At 39.9% G+C, this 27137-nt stretch overlaps 1 protein-coding gene across 3 annotated transcripts in view; it reads left to right on the top strand.

The window, feature by feature from the left end:
• Positions 1 to 5066: 5066 nt before the first annotated feature.
• Positions 5067 to 27137, top strand: part of SENP5 (SUMO specific peptidase 5) — a 47203-nt gene continuing 25132 nt past the window's right edge. For 2 of the 3 annotated variants that reach the window (XM_020887894.2, XM_020887896.2), the window contains exons 1-2: positions 5067 to 5281; positions 20324 to 21864. In XM_020887894.2, coding sequence (XP_020743553.2) covers positions 20355 to 21864 — 1510 coding nt within the window. In that variant the 5' untranslated portion in view covers positions 5067 to 5281; positions 20324 to 20354. The other variant, XM_020887895.2, reaches the window with a different exon arrangement.

The following is a 27137-nucleotide window of genomic DNA, read 5'->3' on the forward strand; positions in this document are numbered from 1 at the left end:
AACCAGGACATCATTGAAAAATAAATTTAGGCCGTGGGCTGTTGGGTGCTACATGGATCAGGCAATTTCATATAACTTATGTTGTCAACCAATCAAATATTAATACTTTTCCACTTCCTTTCGTATATGCTTATTTTACTACTGATACTCCCTACTGTGTGCCACTGTGTCATGTTTCAATATTTGTTTTAATGATGAAGCACAGGTGACCCTGGTCTTGACACAAGAAATCTAAGTAATTGAGTATTTCTTGCTGCACATTTCTTCGTCCATCACTAAGCACTGTAAAACAGAGCTTTATTAAAGCTTTTTTTAAACTTGGTTTCATCATACAGTTATTTGGGAGTTTCTAAATAAAAATAAAATTGGAGTGTATAATGTTAAATTTTACTGCTAGTGGGAGAACCAGTTATGCTTTTAGTTAGTAACAATATTAGTAGACTGTGTACTAAAAATGCTACTGTGAAGTGATAGTTTTCTTTTTATTTGTTTTGGGTGATAAAAGTGCTTATTACATCATAAGGATTTTTATTTTTAGGGTCAAATGAGTTAATTTCACATAAAATGCTTGGAATGTGCTTAGCGCATATTAAGCATCCAGTAAGTGTGATCTATCACTTTTTAAAACTGTACTCATTGGACAGTCCTTTATGATAATGCAGTAGCAGGTAGGGGCTGATGAACTGAGAATGCTGCACAGAACCATCTGCCCTTTCCTCATACTTTGACTTTTGAAAAATGTATGCATAATACATCTTAAGGAAATTACATTGCAAATATTATATGAAGACAGCCCCAGTACATCATTGTTTGGTAATATACTATGAAATTGCATATCTTATTTTGTAGTATTGCCCAATTTGCAATATGATACACTCTGTGATTTATAGGTTGTATAATCATTTTCCTGAAAGGGGTTTTTTAAAGAAAAAACATACTTTGGGAATTGGTTTATATAGATCTATTATAGTAAGTTTGACTATAATTAACAGGTACCCAAGAGTGAGTGAACAAGCAGTAAGTCACACAAAAACGTCCACTGGTGGTTTGGGTTTCATGGAGTTCAGCAGTGCCACCAGGTACTTGGACTTTGTCCTTATTTTGACTCCACCATTCTTTGCATGTAGGCTTGTATCTGTATGCCTGGCTGCCCAGATGCAAAAGGGCTGCTCCACCTCCAGTTTCACGTCAGGCAGGAAGAAGAAACATGGGCAGAAGGCAAGGGGAAAGCAGGAAGGAGGAATGTCTATGTCAGTAAAGTACATGTTCCCAGAAACCCTTAGCTTCTGTCTCATTGGCTGTAACTCATTTGGCATCTCCTAGCTGCAAGAGATTCTGGGGAAGAGTGTTTTAAAAAGCTATTGCTTCTCCAGACAAAATCAGACTTGTTAATAAAGGGGAAATGGGTGTACACAGCAGTAGCCACCATAGCTTGCATGTGAAAACTTACAATTCCAGTTTTTTATAACTCTTCTCCTTAGTCTGTGCATGCTGCTATAATGGAGTATCATACACTGAGTGGCTTATAAACAAGCTTATTTCCCACAATTCTGCAGGCTGGAAGTCCAAGATCAAGGTGCCAGAGATTTGGTATCTGGTGAGGTCCCTCTTCCTAATTTATAGCTTTGCTTCTCACTATGTCCTCATATGGTGGAAGAGGCAAAGGTACTCCTTGGGGTCTCTTACAAGGGCGCCCTCATAACCTAATCATCTCCCAAAGCCCCCACCTCTTCATACAGTCATATTGGGGGTTGTCTCAACCTGTGAATTTTAGGGGAGACAAAAACATTCAGTGTATGGCATCCCCTTTCACATCTTTGTCTCTGTTGATACTATATAACTCATTTTTAGAAGAGAGAGGGTCAGAGAGGCTATTTTGCTCAGTAATTACCCAGCTGGAATTTCAGCCTTTCCCATCTGAGGGAGTTAACTTGAAACAACTTTCAGCTCAGTAGGCGTCATCAGTTGTAAGGTAGCTGATTTTCTAAAAAAATTTATTTGGCTGTGTCAAGTTTTTGTTGGGTCATGTGGGATCTTTCATTGCAGTGCCCAGTTTCTCTAGTTGTGCGTAAGCTCAGTAGTTGTGGCATGAGGGATATTAGTTCCCCAACCAGGGGTCAAACCCGCGTCCCCTGCATTGCAAGGCAGATTCTTAATCACTGAACCACTGGAGAAGTCCTTGCATACATGCTAAGTTGCTTTAGCCGTGTTCAACTCTTTGTTACCCCATGGACTATAGCCCACCAGGCTCCTCCATCCATGGGATTCTCCATGCAAGAATGCTGGAGTGGGTTGTCAGGCCCTCCTCCAGGAGATCAATCTTCCAGACCCAGGGATCAAACCTGAATCTCATTATGTTTCCTGCATTGGAAGGCTGGTTCTTTATCAGTAGCGCCACCGGGACGCCCCTGGATAGCTGATTTTGAAGGAATGTAATTGTTTACATTGTAGGTGGATTCTTTACCTGGTTGTCATTGCCTACTCTAGGGGATTTTCCCAACCCAGGGGTTGAACCAGTGTCTCTTGCATTGGCAGACAAATTCTTGTATCACTGCACCTTCTAAGCCCATTGTTTACATAGCTTATGAAAACTTAAATGCAATTTAAATATAGATGCATTGTTACATATTTAGTTATACATCAGTCAGAAAAGACCACAAGTAGCTGCTATGAATTCTTCATGGAGTGACTGGTTTAGCTTAGCTGAGGCAAGGCAGCCATCCAGAGCAGGAGCAGAAATGACCCACTTGCCCAAAGTAAATGGCCTTCCATGGTTTTGCCTTACCCTTGAGTTCCCTCTAAAGGGCATTGCTCCCACTGTTCGTCTCAAAGATAGAGGATTCTGAGCATAAAAAACTGGTTCTTGCCACTGCCGTGTGATACTCAGGGTTTGGAAGGGCTGCTGGAGGAGGAAATGGCAACCCATTCTAGTATTCTTGCCTGGAGAATCCCATAGGCAGAAGAGCCTGCTGGGCTATAGCCCACCAAGGGTCAGAAAGAGTCAGACACGACGGAGTGACTGAGCACTCAGGTTTACACTATTCTGTAAGAATTATATATAACAACCTGACTGTTCAGAAGCACGGACTCTCTTGGTTCTTGAGTCAAATTCAGTATCTGCAAAGTCACATTCTCGTAGGAAGAGAATGCCATGGCATCACTTCACATTTTTTAATGTTAAGTTTTAAGCCAGCTTTTCCACTCTCCTTCTTCACCATCATCAAGAGGCTCTTAGTTCCTCTTTACTTTCTGCCATTAGAGTGGTGTCAGCATATCTGAAGTTGTTGATATTTCTCCCTGCAATCTTGATTCCAGCTTATAGCTCATCCAGCCCAGCGTTTCGCACGATGTACTCTGCATATAAGTTAAACAAGCAGGGTGAGAGATACACAGCCTTGTATTCCTTTCCCAATTTTGAACCATTCGTTCCATGTAAGGTTCTAATAGATGCTTCTTGACATGCATACAGGTTTCTCAGGAGACAGGTAAGATGATCTGGTATGCCCATCTCTAAGAATTTTCCGGTTTGTTGTGAACCACACAGTCAAAGACTTTTGCATAATCAATGAAACATGTTTTTCTGGAATTCCTTTGCGTTCTCTGTGATCCAATGAATGTTGGCAATTTGATCTCTGATTCCTCTGTCTTTTTTAAAATCCAGCTCATACATCTGGAAATTCTTGATTCAAGTACTGCTGAAGTGTTGCTTGAAGGATTTTGAGCATAACCTTACTAGCATTGGAATTGAGCACAACTCTGTGGTATTTTGAACTTCTTTGGCACTGCCCTTCTTTGGAGTTGGGGAGTCCTGTGGCCACTGCTGGGTTTTCCAAATTTGCTGACATAGCTAGTGCAGCACTTTAACAAATTCCATCACCTCCACTAGTTTTATTGGTGGTAATGCTTCCTAAGCCACTTGACTTCATACTCCAGGATGTCTGGCTCTAGTGAGTGCCCACACCATCGTGGTTATCTGGGTCATCAGGACTTTTTCATACAATTCTGTGTATTCTTGCCACCTCTCTATGCAGTACATCTAGATACAGTTATGTAGACCAAGCAGTTCTTGAAGGGTGCAAAGAACATTTATTTTTGTTCCTTCTCCTCCAATCTATTTCATGGGGCTAGTTCTTCCCTTTTCCCTGGATGAAATTTAAAACAAAGACTCAGGCAGTTTTACCAGCAAGTTCTTAGAATATTCAAGGAAAAATAATTTCAGTCCTGCACAAACTATTTCAGGATGTAGAAAACACCCCTCAAGTTCTGTTTCGAAGATAGCATAAAACGTGATACGAAAACAGTATGTGAAAGTTACAAGGCAGTCTCATTCATGAAAAACCAAATCTAGCAGTGTATGAAAAAGGTAGTACATCCCAATCGAGTTATGTACAGTTAGGTTTATTGCTACTGCTGCTGCTAAGTCGCTTCAGTCGTGTCCGACTCTGCGACCCCATAGATGGTAGCCCATAGATTCCGTCCCTGGGATTCTCCAGGCAAGAATACTGGAGTGGGTTGCCATTTCCTTCTCCGTAGGTTTATTGCACAGACTTACTAAACACCTGTAAGTCAGTCAGTGCTGGTTGGGGTTATAGTGGTGAATAAGCCCAGGCTCTTCCCTCCTGGGGGAGTGTTCTCAGCCTGAGAGAGGCAAAGCAGGGATTACAGAGGCCCATAGCGATGCCAAGCCGAAAGATCACCATCGGAAAACCAGGGAAGAAAAACCTAGGCCAGGCTTGAGAGTGCATCCAGAGCAGCAACGTGTCTTTCGCTTTGGGCCAAAGAGAGAATAGTGAAGAGAGTGGTCGTATAGTAGCTGTGGTCTGCCAAGCCCTTACAAACTTTGAGAGCAGTATGTAAAGAAGCCTCACACTCGGTTTGACGTTCAGATCCGGGTTTCTACAACCCTCAAGCGCTAGAAAGGAGGCGCCCGGGCGGGACCAAATGCAGCCGTCCCAGGAGGGCGGGGGAGCGTGCGCTGCCGGAAGCGGAGGCAAGCTGGGCCACGCCCCCAGAGCGGAGCCCTCCCTCGCTCCCCCGCCCTCTACACACGGCGCGGGCGGGGCCGAGGCGGAAGAGCACTGAAGGAGGTGACGGTGTAAGTGAGCGCCGGCGTCGCGGCAGCGGATCCTGAGGAAGCTCGGCGGCGGTGGCTGCTGTGAGCAGGCCGGACGCCTGCTGGCTGACGAGGCTTCCTCTAAAGCTGGCGAAGGCGGGGCCGCAGTCCGAGCTGCCGCAGTATCTGGACCCACGACGGGGCAGGTGCCGGCAGCGAGGGACGTAGGTAAGCGGGAACCTGGGTGTCAAATCCGGCGAATGACTGGCGGACGGAGCTGGCTGGCTGGCCATTCCCGCGTCAGTGCGCGCCAGCTCAGCACCCCGGCCTGGAGGCCTGCTGCGCTGCTCTTCCCCTACCACCGAACCATAGGCAGTGGATTTCTCCCCCGCGCTTCTGTGCCTTTGTTGGGGCGGGAAAGGAGCTCGTCCCGAGGGACCAATGTCCTCCTCTCCTTCTCACCAGTTCGAGCTGTACGGGGCAGAAGCGGAGAGGGCTAGCGCCTCCGGCCACTCCTCCTGAAGCTGGGGTAAGCTTTGAGAGGAATTGCTGCTGGTAGAGATCCTCCAGCTCTTGCCGTCTTGGGTTTTGTTCGGACAGCTCTGCTTCCGTCATGCCTTTGGTTCCATCCTTCACACTCCTGGGACCCGGCTCTAGTGAACGGGTATGGCACAACTGGGGATTCGAATGGTCGGAAGCCTGTTTCCCCATTCTGTTCATGCTGTGTTGTATCAACCTCCGTCCCCTGTAGGACCACTCTTGCGGAGGAGGGATGCAGCGAGGATGTCAGAGGTACGGGTTTTGGATTTGGAGTCAGGAGAACTGAGTTGAAATTCTGGCCTGCCATTTGGTAGTGGCGTCAATCTGGTGTAGACATTTTTAACCCATGTAAAATGGAACTTTCTTTTATTTATATAAATTAGTTTGGAGAATTAAATGAAGAACGCAGAAAGCAGAATGTTAATCATAAAATATTTTGGGAATCAGGTTAAACTTGGCTTAAGAATACCCAGGACACTTAATGGTAGATTCTTAGTTATGTCTTTAACCAAGAATAACTGTGCTTGGTGTGGGGAAGGGTGCCAGAGGAGATACTAGGATCCTGTGTGTTAAAACCTGACTGTAGTCTCTGCTTTGGGTTGGGCAGCATTAGAAAGAAATCAATTTCTCCTTGTCACCCAGACTTCTCATGCTTATTGGTTACATATTAATAGTATATGAGGGATGACTTGAATCAGTTTTGCTCCTTTCTCAGTATAGTTAGTGGGTCCTTTCTAGGAAAAAAGCTGGGAAGGGCTTCATTCACACCTTGGCCCACTCTAGAAGGAATTCTTTGCACGTTTCCGAGGACTTCTCCCTCTGCCTCTGAAACATTTCATGTTAATTAAAAATGTTCAGAGAATAAATACAGGAACTTGAACCCTTTGAGTGGCCGGACATTACAGTTCCAAGTTAACATGAGGAGAGACCTTTCTCTATATTGGTGAGAGAAGTGTCCCTGCTCTGAAGTTTAGTAGTGCCTATGTTAGAGAAGTGTTTGGGGTGGAGAGAAGGGAAATGCAGTTACTGACTTGAATGAGTAGCACTTGTTCTTAGAATTTCTTGGTCTCACAAGTTAAGTATACTTGCCTTTCCTCATTGGAGCACGATATGCTCAGTGGAGCATGATGAAGTGTAGTCTTCCCTTCCTTTGAACACAGGATTGTCAGTTTGGGATTTTAAGTCATGGATACGGAAGGAACCTTGAGGGTCATCTAATCCAGTGGTCCAAAATCTGCAGGACATCAGAATCAGGTGGGGAATTAAAACCCCTGATGCTCAGTCACTACCTTAGTAGATCTGAAATGGGACCCTGGTATTTGTGATTTTTCAAAAGCCTTTCAGGTGATATTCATAGTTTGAAAATACAGATGTAGATCTTATTTTAGTTTATAAACAGGCTCAGAGAGGTGAAGTGCCATGCTCAATTAGTTTGTTGCCTATGCCTCTTTAATTTTTTTATGTTTCTCTTCCATTCCTTAACAGGTAACTTTACTTGAATCAATAGTACTGTTTCAGGTTTTCTAGTGCTGAGAGCACAGAAGTGGAAAAAAATGTCATTTGTCAGTAGTTCTGTGTAGTCCTGTTTTCATGGTTCCCTGTGCAAAGTATTGCTTAGGGTTTTTGTTGTTGGTAGAATTATATAAAGGTCATGTCACTTTTAAATCAGTTTTTTAGACTTTTATACCAGGCCTTCATAAACTGCGAAAAAATTCCAATTTAGAAAAATTTTGCTTTTGTTCACTTGTCATGAACCATCCACAGGTGTCTTCCCACCCTCTCCTTCATCCTGGTATGCATGACCTCTTTGTATCACTAGCCAACTTCCTATGGAATTCAATTGAGAACTGTTAGAGAAGCCCTATAACATCTCTAATTGCCTTATAAGCACCTGATTTAACTAGAGGTTCTCAGGATTGCCTTAAGCTGGTCCTTGAATTTTAATCCCTTTTTCTTTTTTGATTAATTGTACTGTACCATTGATTCAAAGAATTTGATAAATGTCTAGAAAAGATCAACTGATGGGGAAGTAACAGTGCTTTATATGTATTTTTCTTACTCATTATAGTGAAAATGTGACTTTTGCTGGTGGAGGGGGAGTGATATTTTCAGGATTCTTAAGATAATAGATTATTAGGCATAATTATTATTAGATTTGAACATTCTCTTTTGGGGAGATATATTCATTATCAAATTATTCTTTGATAAAATAAGAATCACTGAAGCAGTGAAAAGGCTATGTTAATAGTAGATTCAGAAATGGATCCTATGTCAAAAATATAAAGGAAGATGCTGAATTATTTTCTTTCTAAAAATGACCCTATTTATAGCATGTTAACTTCCTACAACCAGATGATACAGGGCATTCTGAATTCACTGATTTAAAAAGTCATGTTAACAGATAATTTATACATTCAGAATTTAGAGAGACGTATGGCATGTGTCTAAGATGAAAAACTGAGTCAGTAAGTCTTTAAATTTTAAAATTTTGTGTCTGAAATTCCTTAATTCTGAAGCCTAAAAATTGTTGAATTTCAGATTCTGATGGAGTACACTTTCCAAGTAGAGGTATTCAGAAAGGATAAATGTGAACCCAGGGTTCACAGTTTCAATATAAACTGGTGTTACAGATTTAACATAGAAGCAAAGGCAGGGATGGGATAGTGACAACTTGAAGACCCTCTGAGAAGTGGAGTTTGGAAGTCACTTGTTGGTCCTTGAGGCAGTCTTCTCTGTCTGTAAGGACCTGAGACCAAAATTGGATATTTGACTTAATCCACTTTATATCTGGTGGTTGAATTGCCTATCACCAGGAGATGCCATAAATGTACAAATCTTCAATTTTCAGTCTTGATGTTTTTATGATTCACTCATGTCCTGTGATGCCAGTGGGCAGTATTTTTTATTTTTGTTTTGTTTTTAATCTTATTTCCTACTATAAGCCATTCATTCTGGGACTTCCCTGGCAGTCCAGTGGATAATACTCCGCCTTCCAATACAGGGAACACGATCCCTGGTTGAGGAGCTAAGATCCCACCTCTTTTGGCCAAAAAACCAAAGCGTAATACAGAAGCAATATTGTAACAGATTCAAGAAGCACTTCAAAAAAAGTGGTCCACATTAAAAAAATCTTAAGAAAAAAAACAAAACCACAACACCATTCATTCTCATTTTTGAAGAGTGGGTAACCTCCCCCCCCGTTCATTTACTACACAACTATTCTCATTACTGTCTTGTTGTTTAGTTGCTCAGTCATGTCCAACTCTTTGTGACCCCATGGATTGTGGCCAGGAGCCAGCCACCAGGCTTCTCTGTCCATGGGATTTCCCAGGCAAGAATGCTGGAGTGGGTTGCCATTTCCTTCTCCAGGTCATCTTCCCGATCCAGGGATCAAACCCATGCCTCCTGCATTGGCAGGTGGACTCTTTACCGCTGAGCCACTTGGAAAGCACCTAACTACAGGAGAAAGAACTTTTTCATAGTGATGGTTGAGTTAACCTATACAGTGGTTCCACTGCAAACACAAATAAATATTGGGCCTCTTAAGGATTGTTCAAAGTTTAGACTGTCCTAGGGTCAGTGAGTATCTAATAAGAGTTAAAAGCTCACTTCTGTTTCCCTTGTGTGTTTGTGTTTTATCTCTTTTTAATATATACTATCCATATTTGTTGTGCTGTTTATTTTATTATTTTTTTGGCCTTTCCTTATGGCTTGTGGGATCTTAGTTCCCTGACCAGGGGTTAAACCCTAGCCATCACCAATGAAAACTCAGAGTACTAACTACTTGACCATCAGGGAGTTCTCCTAGTTTTTCTTAGAAGGAATGTTGGTATTTAGTGAACACACAATAGCATGGCCGAGAGTATAGGAGCAAAAATGTTAAGGGACCCTATGTGGAGGTTGCTTTTAATTACATGTACTCTGAGTTCATGCTTGGGATTTATTGATTTTAGGGTACACTGGTTGGACTCTTACTGGATAGCCTTCAACAGTGTTATCCTTGTCTTTTTTCCCTTAGGCTCCTTAGATTTCCCAAAGAAGAATCTTCATATCTCTGGCTCGGAGATTATAAACTGGGCTGTCAGCAGTCTTGTAGCTAACCTGGGGAAAATCATAGAGGCTTTAGCATTCAGTGTAAACATTCACTTATGCTCATTGAACTCAACTATTTACAGTATGATACCCTCGTTCTCAACTGGACCAGATGCTGTCCAGTCCAGGAATCCTTTGTTTTCCCTTCAGAGCTGCCTTATCCAGTGTGGTAGCTGCTAGCCACATGTAGCAACTAAAATTTAAATAATGAAAATTAAGTAACATTAAATATTTAGTTCCTTAGGTACAGTAGACACGTTTCAGGTGGTCAATAACCACATGTTTCCAGAGGCTTCCATATGGGACAGGGCCAATATAGCATATTTCTATCATTGCAGAACTTCTGTTGGTCAGTGCTGTTACAGTCTAGAAGGCAAGGTTGGGGGGAGGGGCAGTTGGCTGGTTTTTGTGGAGAGTAGAAGGGTATCTAAACAATCGATCCATCCCCTTGTTTTTAGCATGGTGTTCACAGCCTTTTTATAGAACCTGCTGCTGCTGATTCCTGACCTGTTTTGAGGCACTCTTATGTAAATTGAACTGCTTTTTTCTTTGCAAGCTTGACATTTAACTTTCTTAGGTCTTTAAGTCAATCTGCATTCCAACTTCCTCTCGAGTCTGCCATCTGTATTTGTAAGTAAAGTACTCCATCAATATTTAAACACATACAGCTGTCTCCATTTTTTAAAAATCTGCCCTCATATTTACTCATGATTCTTGAGTAGTTTTATGTATTGTTTTCTTTACTCCACCTTGACTTTTGTCCTCGCCTTTCTACTAAAATTCCTCTTGTGAAAGTCTGGAGAATCAGGTGTACACTTTTTAATCCTTATCTTGCTTGACCTCTCAATAGCCTTTGACTGACCATTTCCCTCTTTCTAGAAATTTCCCCTAGCTTTCTGGGCACCATCCTTACCTGATTTTCCACTTTATTTCCCTAATCATTCCTTCTTACTTTCCTTTGCAAAGTAGTCTTCTTCCTTTTCCTCAACTCTTACATCCTACAGTTCCTGAGGACACTACCCTACTGTGCATTCTCTTCTGTGTTTTACAAATTTTCCTCGGTGAGTTTAGCATTTTCTATAGCTTTGGTTACTATCAGTTGATGACTTAGAGTGGAATTTCTGTGTTGTTCTCTTTTTAGAGTTCCTGACTTGTGTATCCACCATTATGCATCCACTTAGATTTCTTACATTCACCTCAAATCTAACATGTCTAAAACTGAAGAGATGGCCAGTGTAATCTTCCTCCAGTCTTTATTTGTTCCATATAAATTATACCACAATCTCCCCAGTAACTCATACCGAAGTTCTTACCCCTGCATACTGGCTTTCCCACAGTCTTGATATTTCTGACCTAAAAAATTTCAAGATCAATTCACTTTGCTACTTCTCCCAGTTTTCCTTTCATCCATTCACCGTGCCTGCATTTACCTGTAACAGGCTCCTAACAGGTTTCCTTTCCTGTGGTCTTCTCCCAGGCATTCTGCACACTGCAGATAGAATGATCTTTTTAAGCATATAAATTGGGTCTTAGGCCTGTCTTTGTCTTTCAGTGGCTTCACACTACCTTTATGTTAAATAGCAGCATCATTAATTTAGTTTTTCTATTTCTTGCCTACCTCTCCAGCCCCTTTAAGTGCTACATGCCCTCTCCTGGACTACTTTTTATCTGTTCACTTTAACTAGTAACTCTTTATCATCCTTTGAGCTTAAAAATAATTCTTTCAGAGAGGTCTTCCTTGGCCCTCTTGCCAGATATTCCCATGGCTCTGAATTTTACCTTTCTTATATGCATCACATTTGTTTATACTTGTTCAGATGACTCTCCCACTAGACTCTATATTTTTTGAAAGCACAGTGCTGTTCTATTTGTAGAAACTCAAATATTTATTGAATTGAAATTTAATAGTTACTTATATATTTTTCAGCCATTATGATGGTGATTGTTAAAATCACCATCAGAAGTGTTAGATTAATTTACCTTTTTTTCTTTTCTTTTTGGCCACACCGTGTGGCTTGTGGGATTTTAGTTCCCCAACCAGGGCATGAACCCAGGCCCTCAGCAGTGATAGAATGGAGTCCTAACCACTGGACCGCCCAGGAATTGTTTGGTTTAAAGGCACAGTCCAGGTAGCTTTCTCTAATTGGGGGAAGATTTTTTAAGAACTTAATTATATGCCTTTTCCCGCTTCAATTGAAATTTCTTATGGACTTATGGAGCTTTGTGTGTACTTTTATGTGATGTTCTTAATAGAATAAATATCTGGGCTTTCCTGGTGGCTCGTGGTAAAGAATTTGTCTGCCATTGCAGGAGACACAGGTTTGATCCCTGATTCAGGAAGATCCCACGTGCCCCGGAGCAGCTAAGCCCTTGGGACACAACTGTTGAACCTGTGACCTAGAGCCTGGGAGCCGCAATACTGAAGCCCATGAGCTAGTGCTCTGCAACAAGAGAAGCCACTTCAATGAGAAGCTCTCGTAGCACAGCCAAAATAGATAGATGAAATAAAAAAAAAATTTTTTTAAATATCTTATTGATGACTACTCAACAAGTATATTACTTTTAAGTATTACGAAGAATAAATCCCAAATCTCCTTTTATATTGGCAGTACACAATGAAAGCATATTTGAATTTCATATTAAGAAGTTTATTTAAAAGTGATTTTTACATTGGTAAGAAATAAAGTAAAATACAGTACTCTAAAACAGAGGTTCCCAAATTTTCTCTGTTCATACCCCCTTAATGTCTTTTTCATAATGCCTTTAGGTCTAGTAGTTTAATTTATTAAGTAATTAAGTCTAAATAGCTTATTAAAGTGTTTATTTTCTAGCAATGTAATAGTTGAAAGACAAAATAGTATTTTTATTTCATTCTTAAATATCCACAGTTACTTACTGGGCACTATGAACTTCTCAAATCTTGGAGTCATTAGACATTGACGCACATATTTCCTTTCCTAAACTGATTTTTGAAAGATCAATTAGAAAGATCAGTGTTTACCTTATTACAGTTATGTAAGTGGCAGTCACAACTAAAAGCATGTAGTGTGCTATGATTTGCAGTGACTCTTTCCTTTCAAAGACTCTTCCTTTTGTTTGTCTCTGAAATTAATAGTCTCTTCTGTTTAGTGTTCTGTGTGAAAGTAAAAGTGTTAGTCGCTCAGTCGTGTCTAGCTCATTGTGACCCCATAGACTGTAGCCGGCCAGGAAGAATTCCTCTGTCCAGTTTATATTATGTTGTCAAAACCAGGAATTAACTGACCTATATATCTTATTTTGGTTTTCCCACCAATTTCCTTTTTCTAGACTAGGACCCAATCCAGGATTACACATTATATTAGTTGTTTTGTCTCCTTAGACTTAGCTCTTTAATCTGGGACAGTTGCTCACTCCATTTTTTTCTTTCTTGATGGATACTTTCGAAGAATATTGGCCAGTTTTTGTTTGTTTGTTTACTTTTTGGCTGCATCACAGGACATGTGAGATCTTAGTTTCCTGACCAAGGGTAGAACCCACACCCCATACAGTGGAAGCAGTCTTAACTGCTAGACTGCCAAGGAAGTCCATGGCCAGTTTTCTTATAGAGTGTTCCTCAATGTATATTTGTCTGTTATTTCCTTATGATTAAATTCAGGTGGTTTTTTTGACAAGAATACCACACATATGATCTTGTGCCACATCAGGAGGCATATGCTGTCCATATGTCTCTTTACTGAGGATTAAGGAGATGTTTGCTGAATTTTTCTACTGAAAAGCACAATTTTACCTTTTGTAATTTGAAGTATCTTGTGGAAGGTACTTTGAGATTATTAAATAGCTTATATCTCGTTGTATTTTCACCCTCTAGTTTTAGATTCTTGCCTGAGTCAGTTATTTCTGAAAGGAGTTGCAAATTGTAACTTTTCTGTTCTTTCTTTTATATTTATTAATTTGAAAAATCTCTGTAAGGATTGTCTCTTAGCCTCGTTTATAGACTCAGGATATTTGTTTTATTCTTGAGTTATCAGCCATTACTATTATTACATACACAGTTGCTCAGGTGTTTTGGCCTTTATGGGTTCCTTCAAATTGACTCCTGTGTTCTTTTGACATGTCATTATTTTTTTGAGCACTTGTTTACTTTCTGGCACTACAGTGATATTCCAGGCTCATCTTCTACTTCTACCCCAGCTCTGGAATCAGCCATTTCTTTTGTTATTAGGATGTAATTGCTTCTAGTCTCTTTAAGCAGATAGAGCTAGGAAATAAATAGGAGTATGTGCATCTCTTCACTTTTTTCATGTGCATCTCTAGATCTGTACGTGTGTGTAAGTGTGTATAAAACACCATGAGTTCATGTGGATACCACAAAATGTAGCTTCTTTCACCAACATTTTGAAACCTAGCTCTGATTATCTACAACATATTTACTTATTTGCTCAATTTTTGAATACTGAGAATGTAGGTTAAGAATTAACTCACTCCTCAGTGAAAAGCAAATTTGTTAATTAAACAAGAGTATTTGTATACAATCCTTTTGTTTCTGGGGTGTGAAAGTGAAAAAGTGAAAGTCGCTCAGTCGTGTCCAACTCTCTGTGACCCCATGGACTGTAGAATCCATGGAATTCTCCAGGCCAGAATACTGGAGTGGGTAGCCTTTCCCTTCTCCAGGTTATCTTCCCAACCCAGGGATCAAACCCAGGTCTCCCACGTTGCAGGGAGAGTCTTTACCAGCTGAGCCCCAAGGGAAGCCCAGGAATACTGGAGTCGGTAGCCTATCCCTTCTCCAGCGGATCTTCCCTACCCAGGAATTGAGCTGGGATCTCCTGCATTGCAGGCAGATTCTTTACCAACTGAGCTATCTGGATGTATACAGTCAGAATAATGTTTTCCTAAGTTACTTTGGCTAATTCTTTTCTGCTATATTCTTTCAGTGTGGTTATTTATTTGTGATATAGTTAGGCTCATTTGTTGTTATTTCTGTTTCATTTTAATTATATGTATATTTTTAAATTATATGAAACATTAGCATAGTCCTGAAAGTCAGAACTTTACAAAAAAGGCGAATCTGAGAAGCACCACTCCCTTCTCATTCCTTCTACATTTTCCTATTCCTCATTCTTTTCACCCTGTTCCCATCTACCATGCCCTGTAGGTAACTATTCTCATTAGTTTTTGGTTTGTCTTCCTGTTAATTGATTTGGGGTCACAAAAGGGCAGATAGGTGTATACTATTTTCTCTTTTATGAAAGGTGTCTGTATATAGTATAGTAAAGAATTTAAGCTTGTGCAGAATGAAAGCCTTTATCCTTGGCTTTTAAGAAGTAATCTCTAAATCCTCAGAATGCATTGTCTGATTTGCCTGGGGGCTTAGGTCACTGGTAGTCTAACAATATGATTTAGAATGGGATTGGCCCCACCAGAAAAAGCCAGCAATGTGATTTAGTGTAATGACTTTGATATCAGTGGATCTCCAAGGGAGTTAAAGATTGAGCTCTGTCATGTGAGCAATCGGTTATGCCTGTGAACCTCAATAAAAATTCTGGATGTCCAGACTTCAGTGAGCCTCACTGGATTGCAGTTCTTGTCACACTTAGTCATGCATTGGTGCTGGGAGAGTAATGCTGTCTCTACTCCATGGGGAGAGGACAACTGGAAGCTACGCATTTGTTACTTCTGGACTCTTCAGTATGTACTTCTTCACTTGGGTGATTTTAATCCACATTCTTCAACTGTAATAAGCCATAGCTATTAATTTAACAGTTTTCAGTGAGTTCTGTGAGTCCTTTTGATAAATTATCAAATCTGGGGGTGGTTTTGGAAATTCCCCGAACTTTCAGTTGTTGTCAGAAGTGGAAGTGATCTTGGGTGGACTGTTTTCTCTAACTGCACTCTTGGCTAAACTATTGCAGTGGCATATCACTGACACTCATTTGAACTTTGCTTTTATCATTTAGCCTGGAGAGTACTCCATGTTCATAGACCTTATCCTTATCCTGTTACAGCTTCATTCATTGTGTGGATGAACCACGGTCTATGCTCCCACTGTCCTATTCATGGTCACTGAGGTTGTTTCCAGTATTTTGCAACTATAGACATTGTGGTGAATTACCTTGTACTGTGGGTTTTCATTATTATCTTCAAGGTAAATTCCTAAAAGTAGAGTTGTTGGATTAAAAGGTAAGTATTTGTATGGTTTTGTTAGATATTACCAAGTTCCTCCCCAAAATGACTTTATCAATTTGTATTCCCACAAGGAAAGTATAAAAGTTTTTTCTCTCCCACCAACAGTATATGTTGTAATAACTTTTGCCAAAATTTTTGAGGTATGATTGACATACTAGTTTCAGATGTACAACATAATGATTTAATATTTGTTTGCTTTGCAAAATGAATACAATAAATCTAGCTAAATCCATCACCATACATAGCTCCCCACCTCCCCAATTTTTTTCTTGTGATGAAGGTTTTGGAGATTTACTTTCAGCAACTTTCAAATACACAGTACAGTATTACTACTAACTGTAGTCACCATGCTGTACATTACATCATCATGAATGACTTGTTTATATATTTATTTATGGAAGTTCGTACATTTAATTCCGTTTACCCATTTTGCCTATCTCCCAAGCCCCCTTGACAGTTTTTTAATGCATGAAGTTGAACATGTTATGTTCAAAGGACATTTAAAAATCCTTATTTTTGAATTGTTTCCTTATGTCTTTTTTCCATTTTTTCATCAGCCTTTATTGTTCAATTTTAAATATTAGTAATATTTATAATATAGGTAATATAACATATAAATAATGTAAGTAATATTAGCCCTATTTTAAGCTAAGCCTAAGCCTTTTGTTGTTTTTCATCCTTCCTTTTAAAAATGTAACATTCTTTTTTACCCAGTGGCTGCAATATTTTCTTCCTTGAGGGTAGTACTGGGTTTTTTTTTTTCCTCTCTTTTTTTAAAAAAAAATAATGTGGTAAAGTATACATAACATAAAATTTACTATTTTAATCATTTTTAGATATATGGTTCAGTGGTATTAAATATGCTCACATTGTTGTGCAGCCATCACCGCCATCCATCCTCAGACCCATCTTCATTTCCCTAAACTGAAATTCTTTTCATTAAACAATAACTTCCCTTCTCTCCCCTCCTCATTTAAAAAAAATAATATTTATTTATTTGGTTGCACTGGTTCTTCATTGCTGCGAGCGGTCTTTCTCTAGTTGTGGTAAGCAGGAGCTACTCTTCATTATGGTGTGCTGGCTTCTCATTAAATGGTTTCTTTTGTTGGGGAGAATGGGCTCTAGGCCCTTGGGCCTCAGTAGTTATGGCTCGTGGGCTCTAGGGTGCGGACTCAGCTGTTGTGGCACAGGTGCTTGGTTGGTCCAGGGCATAGGGAATCTTTCCGGACCAGGGATTGAACCCCTATCCGCTGCATTGGCAGGCAGATTCCTATCCACTGTACCACCAGGGAAGTAAGTCCTCCTTGGTTTTTTTAAGTTAGCTTTTCTAAATATGCTTTCAGTTTTATCTGTTTGTTTTGGTCTGCTTTTTATCCCTAGAAGTCTGGTGATTCTTAGTTATGCTGTCATTGAGCCACTAAGAAGTTACTTGGAAATTCTGAGCTTGTGGTGGGACTTGTCAGCTATAGGGTGCACTGTGAGCCATGCTGGGCCATTTTGTGGGGGGATATTTGTATTTATGTATTCTCTTAAATTCTCCAAAGAATAATCTTCCAGTCTCTTGCTTGGATGGATAAGATAGCATGCTAGGGTTTGGGGAGATGAGTGGGAAAGTGTTGAGGGTCTTAGGATCAATATATAATTCCTATAATTCCATTTTCCTGCTGTTCCTGGGATCCCCTTGTCTGCACAACTTCCTTTCTGAAGGAGAAACTTCCAGTCTTGGGTAGGGGAAGGATTTGGGGTCTCACTGTTTCTTAAACTTGGAGGTTATTATTTGGGCCTGTGTCCTTGTGGCATCCCCTAATATTAGTATACCGTTGGTCTTTTCTCTTTGAATGATCTATTGCTGCCCCACCCCTCGCTCACTCCCAGAACTGATCTCCTCTTTGAGGGTACACACATTTCTGGGAACTCAATGGGGAAAGAGATTCAGGAGGAATTCACTATGTAAAACTATCCTCATGGATAATGAAGATGTGGTACATATATTAAATGGAATATTACTCAGCCATTAAAAAGAATGAAATAAGGCCATTTGCAGCAACATGGATGGCGCTAGAGAGTGTCATACTGAATGAAGTAAGTTAGACAGAAAAGAAGAAATATCATATGACATCCCTTATATGTGGAATCTAAAAAGAAGTGATACAAATGAACTCACAAAACAGAAAGCTACTCACAGACTTAGAAAAGGAACTTATGGTTGCCTGGTGGGGGTGGAGGGATAGTTAGGAACTTTGGGAAGGTCATATACACACTTCTATATTTAAAATGGATAACCAGTAAACACCTATTGTGTAGCACATGGGACTCTGCTCAATGATATGTGCCAGCCTTGATGGGAGGGACATTTGGGAGAGAATGGATACATGTACATGTATGGCTGAGTCCCTTAGCTGTTCACCTGAAACTATCACAGCTTGTTAATTGGCTGTGTGTGTGGGCATTAGTCGCTCAGTCGTGTCCCCCAGTACAAAGTGTTTTTGGTGTTAAATAAAAAGTCATGAGCAAAAAACCAAAACAAACAACTAAGTTATCCTCTTGTTTGTACCCCTGCTCTCAGTTGTATATGATGCACCTGATTGTTCTGGTTCATTCCTCTGAGAAAGTGAAACTGATCATCTGCCATGGTAGGGGAAGGGATCTTGGAGTCTTAACTGCTGCTTATTCAGACTTTCAGCCAGTCCTTCTTTTTTCTGCTCTCCTCATTCCCTGACCTTCATGGGTATTGTTGTTCTGCTTCCTGAGCCTTTCTGAGGTCCTGTAACTTGCTACTTGGCTTCCTCTACTTCTGGCTTAGATTTCAGCTCTTTTGGCATGCTCTGTCTATTATTAGTCACTCATCTGCTTTTTTCTTTCAACAGTTTTATTGCTCTTGCCTCCTTTTTTGTTGTCATTGAGGGTTTTGGCCTTTTTAAAAACTCCTTTTCTGTCATCTTAATGAGATTTGTAGAGAGAACAGAGGTAAGCATGTGTTCAGTCCTCCTTTTTTCCTTTTCCTCCAGAGAAAACTAATGCACAGAAAGGTAATACAGCTTTTCCTAGTAAGCTCCTATTAATAGTAGCTGAGATTAGGATATTGGTTTTTCACCTCTTCTGTTAGACCTGCAATGGCTGGTGCCTTTCTTTCTAGGTTAAAGAACCTTCAGTGGTGTTCAGTTCAGTCCAGTCTCTCAGTCGTGTCCGACTCTTTGCGACCCCATGAATCGCAGCATGCCAGGCCTCCCTGTCCATCACCAACTCCCAGAGTTTACTCAAACTCATGTCCATCAAGTCGGTGATGCCATCCAGCCATCTCATTCTCTGTTGTCCCCTTCTTCATCCTCCCCAAATCCCTCCCAGCATCAGGGTCTTTTCCAATGAGTCAACTCTTTGCATCAGGTGGCCAAAGTATTGGAGTTTCAGCTTCAGCATCAGTCCTTCCAGTGAACACCCAGGACTGATCTCCTTTAGGATGGACTGGTTGGATCTCCTTGCAGTCCAAGGGACTCTCAAGAGTCTTCTCCAACACCACAGTTCAAAAGCATCAATTTTTCGGCACTCAGCTTTCTTCACAGTCCAACTCTCACATCCATACATGACCACTGGAAAAACCATAGCCTTAACTAGATGGACCTTTGTTGGCAAAGTAATGTCTCTGCTTTTTAATATGCTATCTAGTGGTGTTAGATCTTACTAAATCTGAGGGGAAATTATGTTTGATTTTGACCATCATTTTCATCTACCCTTTCCTATAAGTGTGTTTCTAAAGTTCATACACAGATTCATAAACCTGTGTTGGTTATTTTTTCTTACATTCACTTGACTGCGAGAACCATAGCTGGATGAGAGCACATGATAGGGTCCTGTCTTTGCATAGTCATTCAGAAAGTCTTTGACTGACAAAGAGAAGGCTGGTCTCCCTTTTGAGGCTCTGACTGCATGCACTTATTGACTATCTGCCTGTGGATGACAGTTTATAGAGTAAAAGTCCCTGCCTTGCCTTCCCTTTGTATTTCCTTCCATACAAAATTTGTTGTATGGAACAAATTGTTTTGATAGAGACTCAGTTTTAAATGGTGTCTGGTTGCATCTCCCTTCATCCTTCATTTTACAAATGTGAACGCAGAGTTCAGGTGACTTGCTTAAAGTCACTTAGCTAATGAGAGACAAAGCTAAATCTTACAAATTCTCTCCTGACTCCCTGCCCTTTCTGCTTCATCAGAAACTGGCTGCATGTTGGGAAATGATTATTGAAACTTGTTTCTATCAGAGGCAGACACAGTAAATGGGGTTATATTGGAGCAGTCAGTCATGTCTTCCCTTATCCCTCATTTTCACTGTGGGAAAAGCCTCGATCAGGTAGGATTTCATTATATCTTATATTGAGTGTCATATGCTTTTTTTCAATTTTCTAAAGTTTGCTGTGAATATATCATAATGACCTTATTTTTAGGGTAGAAGTAAACATTTTCTTTCTCTTCTTTACAGCTGCATACAGATCTCATTATGCATCAGAAAAATGAAAAAACAGAGGAAAATTCTATGGAGGAAAGGAATCCACTTGGCCTTTTCTGAGAAATGGAATACTGGGTTTGGAGGCTTTAAGAAGTTCTTCTTTCACCAACACTTGTGCATTCTGAAAGCCAAGCTGGGAAGGCCAGTTACTTGGAGCAGGCATTTGAGGCATTTCCAGTGCAGAAAGAAAGCCCTTCAAATCCAGAAAACGTGGATCCAAGATGAACCACTTTTTGCAAAGACAAAAGGCAATGTGGCTGTCCAGAATCTTTGTCCTTTCGCCTCTAAAGTGAAAAGAAAGGACACCAAGCACTTCATTTCCTCCTCAAGGACCTTCCTGAAACTCCAGGCAGAGAAGTTGCTGTCATCAGCAAAGAACTCTGATCATGAATATTCTGGAGAGAAAAGTCTCTTGAAGGCAGCTGTTGACTTACCAGTGAATAGTGTTTTAGGTCAGGCCAATGGTCACAGACCTAGGACGGAGCCACAAGCTTCTGATTTTCCTATGAAGTTCAATGGGGAGAGCCAGAATCCAGGTGAGAGTGACAGAATTGTGGTCACCTTAAGCAACCATAAGAGAAAGCGCTTTTGTTATGGCTGCTACCCAGGGCTGGAGCACCACAGGAACGGGGGACCCTTGATTCCAAAAAGATTTCAACTTAACCAACATAGAAGAATAAAAGTATCTCCTCATATGATGTATGAGAAACTATCCATGATTAGATTTCGGTACAGGATTCTCAGATCCCAGCACTTCAGAACAAAAAGCAAAGTTTGCAAGCAAAAAAAAGCCCGGCAAAGCTGGGTGCAGGTCACTGGGGACCATCAAGAGACCCTTAGGGAGAACGGCGAGGGTGGCAGTTGCAGCCCATTCTCTTCCCCGGAACCTCAAGACCCTTCTTGTCAGCATCAACCATACTTTCCAGATATGGACAGCGATGCTGTGGTGAAGGGAAAGAACTCTCATGTGCCTGAGGGCCACAGTAAAGGAAGCCCTCTCTTGGACGAGGAGCTTAGTTTAAATGAAGCATTCCCTGACCAACAGAATGGCAGTGCTACATACACCTGGGACCAGTCACCCTGTTCCTCTCCTAAATGGGAGTATACAGAGCTGATTAATGACATCCCCTTACCAGAACATCATTCTAGTAACATGTTCATCTTGGAAACTGAGAGAGAAGTTACGGCTGTGGGTCAGGAAAATCGGACAAGTACTGTCAGTGATGACAGAGTAAAACAGTCAGTGTCCGGGGCAGATCAGTCTGTGAGAAGTGTAGATGGGCCTGTGTCCGAAGAGACTGTTCAGAAAGAGAGCTCATGCCAGATGGATGAGGATGGCTCTTTCAAGCAGAATATTCTTAGTTCTAAGTTGCTGGACCACCCCTACTGTAAAAGTCCACTGGAGGCTCCTCTGGCGTGCAGTGGACTCAGACTAGAAAATCAAGTGGGAGGTGGGAAGAACAGCCAAAAAACCTCTCCAGTGGATGATGAACAACTGTCCATCTGCCTTTCTGGTATGCACTCTTCCTTTATTTTCCCCCAGTCTCCAGCCCACACCTGCTGTGTGTTATCCTTTCTAGGAGTCCTTTCTTTTTTCCTTCCACAAGTTTCCCTTTAAGCAATTAGACATTTTTCTTTTATATTATTATATAGATGTTCCATAGTTTTGATTTGATTTTTGATCTGACGACACTCATGTTGCTTCTGGTTGTTCCCTTCTATAAACAGTGGTACAATGAAATTACTTCTTTGTACTTATATGATTGTTTCTGTAAGTTAAATTCCTAGTAGTAGAAATAATGGTGAAAGAATACTTACACTTAAAACTTTAAGAGAATTGTTAAATTATCCATTCACAATTAAACCAGTTTGCACTTGTGAAATTTTGCCAGTCTCATAGATCACATGAGAAATGTTTTAATTTGCCTTTTTAAGTTTAAAGCTTGAATGTATTTTTCTATAGTTGCTTGCCATTTTTTGCTTGTATATAATTTTATTTTGACTATTTTCCTATTGGATTGTTTGTATTTTGTTTAGTATATGACAAGCTCCTGTGTACCAGTGCTGGCTCTAAGAATGTAGAAACAAACAGGATACACTGATTCTTACCCTCATTGTCTTTAGTATCATTATAATTTTAAAGGTTTTAAATTAAATTTTTGTAAAAGCCCTCATTACCCTGACTTTGTATATAATATTTTTGTCTAACAGAAAATTTCAACTCTTACATGGTAAAATGTCTGTCTTTCCTTTATGGCTCAAGTTTTTACATCATGCTCTAATGTCTTCCTGTCAAAATCTACCCCATGAAGTTGTTTGGTATAAACACTTCTGGCAGACAGCATGGCACTATCAGTCTTTGACCCATTCCCCTTTTTGCCATTTAGCTAAGATATGGAAGAGTACAAATATATTTGTAGAGGAACATTACTTATAGTATTGTCTTAGTAGTACAACACTGGAGATAACTACAACAAATGTTGCTATGGACTTATTATGGCATGTCCAGGCAGTATACCATGAAGCTGTTAAAGAATAAATTCGATCTGTATCTTGATACTGACCATTGTCTATATAAAATGAAAAAAGCAAGTAGTAGAACAGGAGGCCATTTTGTTAAAAAATACATATGCACATATGAGTGCATGTATATATGTATGCACATACATTTGTATAGGATGTGACTGATGGGTTGATTTAGTCGTCATGTCTGACTCTTACACCTCCATGTATTGTAGCCCGCTAGGCTCCTCTGTCCATGGAATGCTCCAGGCAAGAATACTGCAGTGGGTTGCCATTTCCTTCTCCAATAGAACATGACACATATATTAAATTGTTATAAGTGGCTTTTTGGGGGAATTAGGAGAGTTACTTCTTGGTAGTTTAAACAATTCTGAACACTTTGTTTTTTCCACCAGTTATATGTGCATGCTCGCTCATGTCTGACTGTTTGCAACCCCATGGACGGTAGCCTGCCAGGCTCCTCACCCATTGAATTTTTCACTCAGGAATAATGAAGTGGGTTGCCATTTCCTCCCCCGAGGGATATTGCCAACCCAGGGATTGAACCCACATCTCTTGCATCTCCTGAACTGCAGGCAGATTCTTTACCACTAGTGCCACCTGGGAAGTCCAGTATGTATAAAAAATGTTTTCCCACAAAATGACAGTCCTAGAAAAATATTTAAAAATTTTTTTCCTGTTGTTTATGCTGTCCTAGAATGAAGACAAATTTTCCTGCTGTGAGGTTAGCAGAACCATGATTTCTAAACCTAAACAGGTTAGCATTTACCTACAAATACCAATTAAATGTATCAAGAACTTCCAGATGTTCAAGCTGGATTTAGAAAAGGCAGAGGAATCAGAGATCAAATTGCCAACATCCGTTGGATCATAGAAAAAGCAAGAGAATTCCAGAAATACATATACTTCTGCTTCATTGACTACGATAAAACCTTTCACTGTGTGGATCACAACAAACTGTGGAAAATTCTTAAAGAGATAGGAATACCAGACCATCCTACCTGCCTCCTGAGAAACCTGTATGCAGGTGAAAAAGCAACAGTAAGAACCGGACATGGAACAATGGACTGGTTCCATATTGGGAAAGGACTGCATCAAGGCTGTATTATCACCCTGCTTATTTAAATTAGAGAGCAGAGTACATCATGCAAAATGCTGAGCTGGATGAAGCACAAGCCCGAATCAAGATTGCTGGGAGAACTATCAATAACCTCAGATATGCAGATGACACCACCCTTATGGCAGAAAACTAAGAGGAACTAAAGAGCCTCTTGATTAAGGTGAAAGAGGAGAGTGAAAAGGCTGGCTTAAAACTCAGTATTCAAAAGACAAAGATCATGGCATCTGGTCCCATCACTTCATGACAGATAGATGGGGAAATAATGGGAACAGTGACAGACTTTATTTTTTTGGGCTCCAAAATCACTGCAGCTGGTGACTGCAGCCATAAAATTAAAAGAAGCTTTATCCTTGGAAGAAAGGCTATGACAAACCTAGGTGGTGTATTAAAAAACAGAGACATTACTTTGCCAAAAATGGTCCATCTGGTCAAAACTATGGTTTTTCCAGTAGTCATGTATGGATGTGAGAGTTGGACCATAAAGAAGGCTGAGCACCAAAGAATTGATGTGTTTGAACTGTGGTGTTGGAGAAGACTCTTAAGACTTCCTTGGACTTCAAGGAGATCTAACTAGTCAATCCTAAGGGAAGTCAGTCCTGAATATTCATTGGAAGGACTGATGCCGAAGCTGAAACTCCAATACTTTGGCCACCTGATGCAAAGAGCCGACTCATTAGAAAAGACTTTGATGCTGGGAAGGATTGAAGGCAGGAGGAGAAGGGGGCGACAGAGGATGAGATGTTTGGATGGCATCACCAACTTGATGGACATGAGTTTGAGCAAGCTCCGGGAGTTGGTGAAGGGCAGGGAAGCCTGGCGTACTGCAGTCCACGGGGTTGCAAAGAATTGGACATGACTGAGTGACTGAACAACAACCAATTAACTTACAAATATAGATGGAGCACTTCTAAAATAAAGTTGATAAACTGAATGTATCCTAGACTTAAACTGTAGCATAACGTGAGGATATAGGAGTTTTTACAGTTTTATAGTTTTTACACATTTAGTGACCTATAATTATTTTAATGGGCTAAAGGAGAAAATCATTGCATCTCAGCAAGTACTGAAAGCTTGTTGTTTAGTTATTGTGTCCAACTCTTTGCAACCCCATAGACTATAGCCCATTAGGCTCCTCTGTCCATGGGATTGCCTAGGCAAGAATACTGGAGTGGGCTGTCATTTCCTTCTCCAGAGGATCTTCACAACCAGATCAAATCTGCATCTCCTGCATTGGCAGGCATATTCTTTACCATTGAGCCACCAAGGAAGCCCAATCTAACAATAATAAGACATTTTAAAGCATGATAGAAAACTCAGAAGCCGTAAAAAAAAAAAGTATACCGGTTTGATTCCATAAACATTAAAATCTGATAAATATAGATAAGAAAATTCATAAGTGAAAATATGAAAAGTTTAGGTACACGTGTCCTTTGACCCAGAAATGTGAATTTTAGCAACTGTGTTCTAAGGAAACACTAGAATGAGGATATATTGAGGGCTTTAATTTGTAACATTGTTTAGACAGCTAAAAAGTAACAAATGGTTGTCAGAGAATTGGTTAAAATATGGCAAATCAATTTAATGGACTACTAGATTGTTTTAAATTGACTTAGGAAAAAAATTCATGTGTTGAATGTAAAAAAGCAGCTTCAAGAAGAATGAATATAGTTTGCTACTTATATTTTTAAGACATCCATGTTCAGAAGGGCATAAAAATTCTAAAGGAATTAAGAGGTGGCTGCCACATTTTAAAATGTTTACAGTCATATACTAGAAAAAATACTCAGCTTTTTCTCATTTCAAGTTTATAAAAATATTCAATTCTATTTTCTAGACTATTGTGTTATTTTTACATGTAGCTGTTTAGAAAAAATGGATTCCTACTGCATTCTTTACACCAAAATGAATTTCAGCTGTGAATCAAAGATTTAGTTTGTATTTCTAATGCTGTTTGTTAATTCATCTTTTCTGCATGATTATGGAATGCTGCCTGCCATTTGGATTCCTTTCTGGATGGTTTCTCTGTTTCTGTGATAGCGCTCTTCTGCTTCAGTCACTTGCCCTTGGTTTTATAATTCAATGGGACTAGGCCCTCCTACTCCTCTTTTCTCTTGCCCCTCTTCACTACTCCCCTTTAATCTTTTTCAGAAATTTCTAAGAATTTCTCACATGTTTGTCCCAAGATACATTTGGATTTGTTTTTTCAGTTAACCCAACAAACAGTGGCTTTTGATTGGTATTACATTAGTAGACTAATTTAGGGAAAATTGCATTCATTTTAATATGGAGCTTTCCTGTTTAAAAATCAAAGAATTACTCCATTTACTGACCTATGTCTCTTACTAGAATTTGGTAGTGTTTTTCACTTAGGTTTTGCACATTCCTTAAATTTATTCATATATAGATTGTACCTCTCTTATTTTTGTTAAGACCTTTCTGATGTGTGTATTGTATTTTGTTGGAGAACCAGGTGTTGGCATTTCTTATATACCTAACATAATGAACTCCTTTCCACTTTCAAGTGATCCAAGTGACCCATGTCAGTTATTTAAAAAAACTAACACGGTTTAACATCATCAGTAATTTAACTTCTAAAAAACAACTCCGTTTCTGGTTTTCATATAATTGCCTGTTGTACTTACAAGGTGGAATATAATTTGAACTCTGGTTTTTCACTGTTTTGTTTTTTGCGAATACTGTATTGCTTATTTCTTGGTCATACTAAAATTTTAGTACTTTTGGAGTGAAAGAAATTGTATGTTCCAAATGCATTTTCCTTTTTTAGCTCATTGGTTAGACGAAAACAAGTGGGTAAATAATGGATGTAACTCTTATTTTATTATTATTATTATTTTTTGGCTACACCCCGCAACATGTGAGGTTTTAGTTCCCCAACCAGAGATTGAACCCTGCCCCTTGCAGTGGAAGCTGAGTCTCCTAACTGCTGGACTGCCAGGAAATTCCCTCTCATTTTAAGAAGTCTGTTTTCTGGGTTAGTCTTGACCCATGGGTATTAAAAGGGAAAAATAAAATGAACTATGTTGTTTTTGTAGAGAACAACAGGGCATAGATATTTCCTGCTTTGGAGGTGGCACACCATACAAGTTAATGGCACAGTTTCTGTCATCATATAACCTACATCAG

The sequence above is a fragment of the Odocoileus virginianus genome, chromosome 4, assembly GCF_023699985.2.
Source record: "Odocoileus virginianus isolate 20LAN1187 ecotype Illinois chromosome 4, Ovbor_1.2, whole genome shotgun sequence".
In the NCBI taxonomy this organism is placed as follows: Eukaryota; Metazoa; Chordata; class Mammalia; order Artiodactyla; family Cervidae; genus Odocoileus; species Odocoileus virginianus.